The sequence below is a fragment of the Pteropus vampyrus genome, unplaced genomic scaffold (genome assembly GCF_000151845.1).
Source record: "Pteropus vampyrus isolate Shadow unplaced genomic scaffold, Pvam_2.0 Scaffold4, whole genome shotgun sequence".
Lineage (NCBI taxonomy): Eukaryota > Metazoa > Chordata > Mammalia > Chiroptera > Pteropodidae > Pteropus > Pteropus vampyrus.
Window position 1 is genome coordinate 22,538,223 of NW_011888785.1, and position 8,407 is coordinate 22,546,629.

Here is an 8,407-nt window from a genome sequence, read left to right on the forward strand (position 1 = left end):
AAAAAATTTTCATGCTAAGTGATTCCAAATTTTAAGTTATTCTTCTAATCTTATTCCACTGGAATACTAAACTTTAAATGTGAATAAGTAGTATTTCATATGTTTTATATTACTTACAGAGTTTATAATTTGCCTAAGAAAGTTAGTGGAGTGTAGCCCTGCAAAATATATTAAGTGCATGGTCCCAGAGCAAATGTTAAAAGAAGGTTACAATCATGGAAAAAGATAATGATGATTATTCACAGGTGTAAAGATTAAGACTAAATAACATGGATAAATCTAGTTTCAGGATTCTGAACTCTTTCTTGGTCTCTGAAGTATGGTGCTGAACTGTGTGTATATATTTCATCATTAACTTGATAACATAATATGCCATAGGACTAAAGGCAGATTACTGTAAGAATGTAAATATCTGCAATGTCCTAAGTGCTTTCAGTGAGATAAACTTACCTTCCCAGTATATTACTTGTTAAAGTCATGAAGCTAGTATATGTTTTTATAGTTTGTATAAACCACAAAGTTATCAATCCAAGTATTTACAAAAGTAATTTTTGAAGTAGAGCCCTAAACACTGCTGATATGCCTTATGCATAATCTAGGCAGTTTCACTTTTTCCTGTTTCCTTTCCTCCTTGCAAAGATATTCATTGAATGCTCACTATGTTTTAAACTCTAGGATCATAGCATCAAAAAAACATGCTGAGTTTTTGTTCTCATGGAACTAATATACCATCGAGGTGGGGAAGGAGACGATAATAAGCAAATGAAGATTAAATGCATAGAGAAGGACCGAGAAAGAGAGAGAGAGAGATGCATCACAGCAGGTGATCAGTAAGGTTAAGAAGACAAATAATGTATGAAAATAAATAAGGGTTGGCCTGAAGTAAGGATTTTAGTGCTTTAAATAGAATAGTCAACAAAGATCTCTTTAACAATGTGATATTTGAACAAAAACCTGAATAAAAGTAGGAATTCAGACTATAGATATATGAGGGCAGAAAGTTTCACAGGGAGGAAGGACCTGGGGCAGGATTGAGAGTTCTTGACTTGTTTGAAAATGAGATTGGGGCTGGTACGGCTATCTAGGAATAAGTTAGGGAAGTAAGGATATGTAGAAGAAAAGGCATGTAAAGAAGCAGGGATCAGATCATAAATGGCTCTGGTCACTGGAAGAATTAATATTTTATTGTGAGTGATTTGGAAATATATAGGGGAATATAGAGAGGGAAGTGACATATCAGAGGTTTACTCTGGTTGTTGTGTAGGGAAATAGTCCGAGGTTGATAAGATAAAATTTAGGAGACTATTAGGAGTCTATCGTTGGCAATGGCAGTCTGGGAGAGGTTGGTCATAATGCATATGGTAAGAAGTGGTGATAAATAAGGATGTGTTGGTAGACAGAAGGTGAGATGTGAGAGCCAGAGAGAACTCAAGGGTGGCTCCAGAGTTTTTGGCATGAGTACTAGTGAATGACTTTGTCATTTACTGAGATGGGGAACAGCATGAGAGGATTTGGGTTTTTTTGTTGTTGTTTTATGTGGATCTCATCTCCCCTCTCTCACCCAGTTTTTGCTGGAAATTGCAATAGATTAATTAGTAGTTTGATTTAAACTATGTTTATGCTTGAAAGGAAGAATAACAATGGTGACAGCAAAAAGTAACATTCAATAGCACTTACAATTTGCAACATATCTTAATATTTAGAAACGCTGCACTATTTGGTCACTCTGAGGATTTCTGCACTTACTTCTAACTTTCTGAAAAAATTAATGAATATTTTTATGAGATATAAGGTGATTCATAACATACTTTAAAATGCATAAAGAGTGGTTCAAAAGTAGTTAAAAAGTGAATTAGGAAAAGTTAGATCTTGAAATATATTGAATAAGAATTAAGAGAAAGTGAAAATGGAATGTAATGAATGTTATTATTTATTCAACTATGAATTAATATACATCCTATCATTTATCTTTCAGATCCAAGGTTTATTAGTGCCCACCTCATCCCAGAGAGTGATAACCCTGAAGATGATAAAGTATATTTTTTCTTCCGTGAAAATGCAATAGATGGAGAACACACTGGAAAAGCCACTCATGCTAGAATAGGTCAGATATGCAAGGTAAAGTAAAGAAAAAAACTTGAGTGATTTTGTCCAATTGCTATTTTATTTCTTTTTATTTCCACCTATTTTCTAATTTAATGAAGATCTGGTGAAAAGAGTGGACTGATTCCTATAAATAATAGTTAAATGGCAAAAAATGATTGAAAACATATTACAGTTGCTTATGAGTAACTCTTCATAGTCAAACATGCAGGTAGAGAGAGGTTAGAGGCATTACTTTATAATTACATTAAATGATTTTAGTGCAAAAATCTAGAGAAATATTTTTTTTTTGCATTGCCTGAGAAACTTGTATTCTCAGACCTAGCACACTTTTCTATAATGTGTAAATTTTGAATGAATATTTGTTGTTAGGATAACTAATATTAATATAAGTAGAAAACTAATGCTTTTTATAAATTAATTATTATAGCATCCTATATACATGTACACAACACACACATAATGTTGAAGCTCTGAACTTTATCTGAGTAATTCATTTACTTTGTGGCGTAAAATCGATTATAATATTGCATTATAATTTTAGAGTAAAAATTGCTCAATAAATATGGATTAATTAGTTTCCATATGTGAAGATATAATAACAGTACTATTTTTTCATCTACAATATATATGCAATATGAATAAGGCCAATTGTTGTTCTATATTAAAGCATCTTTCATTTCAAGAAAATCATAAAGTCAGATCCAATAATTATCTTAAAATATATTTCTTCCTTTTTAAGAAGATATGAAATTTAAAAAATCTCTGTTTTTGGGGTGGGAAGGAATTAGACTCTTTGCTACCCCAATCATGATCTAATTATTTATCTCTAGTATACTGACTTACTGGAAAATTAAAAGTTTTAACAATCTGCAAACATACAAATAACATGAAGTATATGAGAATCTTTCCTTCACAAAACATAGATCATATTTAAAAGCACTACTTAAAAAGGTTAAAAAATTATTTATAGTATATAAAATAACATAAACAAAATATAAATTAGTATTTTAGTTTTTAAGGGTCTCTTCAAAAATGTTTCACTGGAATAAATTTCCTTTATTAAGGTTATGCAAATATTTTCAACATGCTATTTGTAAAATTGGCATTACTTAAATTGTTTAAACTTATAAAATATCTGATATTAGTATAATTTTGTTTGTAACATATTTTCAGCATGGATTATGGGATATGCATTTATTCTTCTATTCAGGACATACCTAGTAAGTGTCTACTATGTGCCAGTGTGTTCACTACTGGGGACCAGCCTACTTAAGTGAGTAAGGTCTCAAGAAATGCATATGTAGGAGAGACAGATTGAAACCAAATTAAAACAAACACGAGTAAAGATTGTTCACTGCAGAGTGGTAATAGAATGAAAAAAGTAAAGTGACATTTTAATACTAAGGGAAATTCAGTGTAAGTTTTTCCTTGAATAACATTTCAGTGAATAGATTTGATCAACAATGTAATAAAAAATTATAAATATTTGTATCTATCCATTTAAAATTCCTTATTCCTCATTTTGAAATATGAGGAATTATATTTTGTATCTATCTCAAAATAAGAGAAATATTTGAAATTATCATTTGGATGCACAGTTCCTAAAACTGGGGTTCTCTCCTTTCAGAATGACTTTGGAGGACACAGAAGTCTGGTAAATAAATGGACAACATTCCTCAAAGCTCGTCTGATTTGCTCAGTGCCAGGTCCAAATGGCATTGACACTCATTTTGACGAATTGCGTAAGTAGCTGATGATGTTTTACAGAGGATATTTGTTCAGTCTTTGCCGTAATCATAAAAAATGCAACTTTTCTCAATTTTGTTTTCAAACAGAGGATGTATTCCTAATGAATTCTAAAGATCCTAAAAATCCAATTGTATATGGAGTGTTTACAACTTCCAGGTAAAAAACTTTTTACTATCTTATTATCATAGAAACTCCATGTCATTCAGATGCTTTCTAAGTATCTATGATTTGTGAAAATATATTTTTGAAACAACAGTGTTGACTTAACCTTTGAGATGTCATGCATTCTTGGATGACTGAAATAAGTTAGACCTAAAAAGGTTTTTTTTTTAATTTTTCCTAAATAAATTTTAGCAACGAATATCATCACTATAAGAAAATGGTAGAAAATGTATAGCATATCCTATGTATAACTTTGACTTAAAAACTTTGAGTGAAATGTAGAATATTATAAAAAGGGAAATCTGAGTTTTGATAAGTTTATAGTGATATAAACTGAGAGCGACAAAACTTTTTATCTCCCCTCTCCTATCTCCTCTCCTCTTCTTCTTCATCCCCTCTTCTTTCCTCACTCTCTCCCTCCCCTTCCTTCTCTCCTCCTTTTCCCTCTCCTCACCCTTCTCCTTTCCCTTTTGCTCCTTTCCTTTCCCCAGTCCCCACAACTCCCAAGGCTCTGCTGTAAATCAAGCAGCAATCATCTCCTGACTGTTACATTCTGTATAAATTTTACATTACTTGGAACTGTTAAAGGAAACATATATTTACATGCACATAAATAAGGATATACGTATATGGATAAAATGTTTAAAAGAAAAATAATTTAAAATCAAAAGTCAGGTAAAGTGCTACAAGGGACTGCGATAGCATAGAGATAAAGATAAAATGCAATGTCCAACACTGATTTATTCTTTAAATATTAAAACCATTATAAGTTGATTTTTACTTAATAATTTTAAAAATTGACAAATTTAAGAAACTCATATTACTAAAACTATTTGCAGTTTCCCATACCTAAATATTTTTCCCCTTTGGTATAAAAACAGAATGACAGCTAAAGAATGTGAACAGTTCAAATTAAACATATTTTAATTTATTTCTTCTACTTCCTCAATACCTATAAATGATCACAATTGAGCATCAAATCACCTGGAGAGCATGTTAAAATACAGATTGGTTGGCCCTGCTCCCAGAGTTTCTGATTCAGTCGGAATAGGGCAAGCTTTAAGAATTTGAATTTCTTACAAATTCCCAGATGATACCCATGCTTTGGTCTAGGAAACACACTTTGAAAATCATTGACATAATGGGTGAAATAATTTCTTCTCTCTACTTCAGTGAGATGAATGTCTATATATGAGTTAGCCTTTCTCTTTTATTTTTTTTTTAATTTTAATTTTTTGTTTTTTAATTATAGTTGACCTTCAGTATTATTTTATATTAGTTTCAGGCATACAGCATAGTGGTTAGACATTTATATAATTTACGAAGTGATCCCCCAATTATTCTAATATCCATCTGGCACTATACATGAGTTAGTTTTAACAACCATAAATCATAAGCAAGTCTTTTAATGATGACTGATTTTGTCAGTAGATAAGTAAAGTATATAACAATGGAAAAGGGATGTATAAACATTACAAACTGTGATGTATCAAATATGTATTAATTTGCTATTCTGTTACAAATATATTGTTATGAAATCCTATAACTATTTACTGAGATTGACTTTGTCAGGTACCATGCAATGTGTAACTGAAGTTACTGAAAAGAAACCAGGCTTAGTTCCTTCCCTTATGAAGCTTGCACTCTGCTAGGCATTATCTACATACTGCAGTTCCCAATAAAAAAACTCTTATGAACATATGTTTTTCATTTGGTCTGATTTATATGTAATTTTCTATGGGGAAAGATTGGTTAAAAGATAAGCATTCTGTATTTAAAATGTGTACAACTGTTTTATATCCTTGTATAAATGCATTCCTCAAGCTGTATTTACATAAGCAAAAAATAAAATGGATAATTGTGGCAGCTCATGGCAAACTTCCAGTTTGCTTCAATTATCTGATTCTTGTCTAGAAAAATGATGGGGATAATTGCTGTAATGCCCCACTTTGACTAGGGTGTAATAACTACTAACTTAAAATGATTTTCTATATTGGGAAGAGAAGATTTTAAATACCTTCACGGAAATTACTTGATCTAATGTTTATGATGTTTTGGGAGTTAATAATAATATAATGTAACAAACCATTGACGTTGAGTATTTTCTGTACCAGTTTCAGCTTATAAAATGAGTTCTTAAACATTCTTGCCTATTTAAAATTCCCCTGGTTTCATTAATGAGACTTGAATATCACCAAAGTTTATATTTTTATTTTTATTGATATCAAAATAAAACATTACTTTTTAGGAGATCATAAATATATATGTTTCTTCTATCAAAGTTAAGTATGATATGAATATATATATTCTATAAATAAATACAGTTTTCATCCATGCCTTCTATTTTCAAGAATTACAATTTATTCTCTTGTGTACTGTTAAAATATGTGACTAAAAAAGTCTCAGACATTCATTGCGACTGCTAAGAATTTGTGTTCTAGATTTGATAATTGATATCTGAAATTTAAGAACTCAGTATCAACAGTTCTCTTGCCATGGTGTAAAGATGAAAATCTGTTTTTGTTTTATCTCTCTTTTTTAGTAACATTTTCAAAGGGTCAGCTGTGTGTATGTATAGCATGAGCGATGTGAGAAGAGTGTTCCTTGGTCCATATGCTCACAGGGATGGTCCCAACTATCAGTGGGTGCCTTATCAAGGAAGAGTCCCCTACCCACGACCTGGAACTGTAAGTGGCCTAGGTGTTTAAAATATAAAATGAATAAATTACTGCTGAAAGTTTTAAAAGCAGCTAAAAACAGATATTAAACACGCATAATGTAAAACAAAATTCTAAGACTATAAATGAAAGCAAAGCAAACATCTTCTGTGATACCATGGAATTGCATATTTATACATATGTTATTTACAAACATCAGTGTTTAAGTTCAGTGCTTGCCAGTTATTAATACCTATAATTTTTGAGAAATAGAAACCTTGTTTATTTTCTTTTCTGAGTGAAATATAGTGAAAATGGCCTTCATGGAAAGTCGAAACTCTTAGGGCACACCTAGTCTTGTTTTTTCCTGATCTTAAAGAAGGCTCAAAGAGTACATATTAAATAGGAGAAAAACAATTTTTTTAGTTGATATTATCTTCCCATGAATAGAACACATCCTTGAAGTAGGGAGAGAAGACATGTGAAAAAAAATTGCATAATGTGAACAGGACCTAGATATTTTATCAGACTCTGTCTACTATCGCCAATCTTTCCCTTTTCCCTCCAGCAACCCCGGGCACATTCAGGCTTATAAAATTTGGACAGAATTAAAAATAAAATCAGCTCTGGATCTGCAATTTAAAGTAGGGATTAAAAAAGGAAAGACTTCAGTGTGGTAGAAAATGAGTGAAATTATCAGTATTATATCAGAGGTAATACAATATTTGGACAGAATCCAGTTAAGTACATTTTTAAATGCTAAGAATATTTAAAGAAATAATTTCATATGATGAAAAAACTTATATTTGAAGTCTAACCATTATTTTTCTTTCACTTCAGTTTTCTATTCTGCAAAGCAAGTTATGTTTTGTATGATTTTCTTAGACATAGATGCTTTTTTTAAAATTTTTAATTTCATTATTAGTTTCAAGTATGCAGTACATTGGTTAGACATTTATATAGTTTATAAAATGATTCCCCTGAGTAGTTTTTCTCTCCTCTGGCTCTACACCTAGCCATTACTTTACTGCTGACTGTATTCCCTATGCCCTGCTCCCCATTCCCATAACCATCTATCAGCTACTGATGTGTACTTCTTTAACCCTCACCCCTTTCTTCCAGACCCTAAACTCCTCCCCTCTGGCCATCACCAGATTGTCCTCTATATCCGTGTGTCTGTTTTTGATTTTTCTTTTTTTTGTACCTTAGATTCCACATATAAATTAATTTATATGGCATTTATCTTTCACTGACTTATTTCACTCAGCATAATAACTTCTAAGTCCATTCATGTCATTGCAAATGGTAGGATTTCATTTTTTTAATGGCCAAGTAATATTCCATTGTATATATGAATCAAAACTTCTTTATCCAATCGTCTGTTGATGGGCATTTAGGTTGCCTCCATATCTTGACTATTGTAAACTGTGCTGCCATGAACATAGGGGTGCATAGATCTTTGTGATTATTGTTTTGATTTTCTTTGGGCAAATACCTAGAAATGTGATTGCTGGGTCAAAAGGTATATCCATTTTTAATTTTTTGAGAAAATTCCAGACTCTTTTCCATAGTGGCTGTACCAATTGGCAATCCCACCAAGAGTATATGAGAGTGCCCGTTTCTTCACATCGCCAATACTTGTTTGTTGATTTATTGATGATAGCCATTCTGACAGGTGTGAGGTGATATCTCATTGTGGTTTTAATTTGCATTTCTCTGATAATTAGTGACCT

At 31.5% G+C, this 8,407-nt stretch overlaps 1 protein-coding gene across 1 annotated transcript in view; it reads left to right on the plus strand.

Annotated features, from left to right (window-relative positions):
- SEMA3A (semaphorin 3A) overlaps nucleotides 1-8,407 on the plus strand; it is a 196,714-nt gene that overhangs the window by 152,558 nt on the left and 35,749 nt on the right. Inside the window, exons 7-10 of the mRNA XM_011364399.2 lie at nucleotides 1,976-2,118; nucleotides 3,734-3,848; nucleotides 3,942-4,011; nucleotides 6,560-6,704. Coding sequence (XP_011362701.1) covers nucleotides 1,976-2,118; nucleotides 3,734-3,848; nucleotides 3,942-4,011; nucleotides 6,560-6,704 — 473 coding nt within the window. The remainder of the gene's footprint in view (nucleotides 1-1,975; nucleotides 2,119-3,733; nucleotides 3,849-3,941; nucleotides 4,012-6,559; nucleotides 6,705-8,407) is intronic.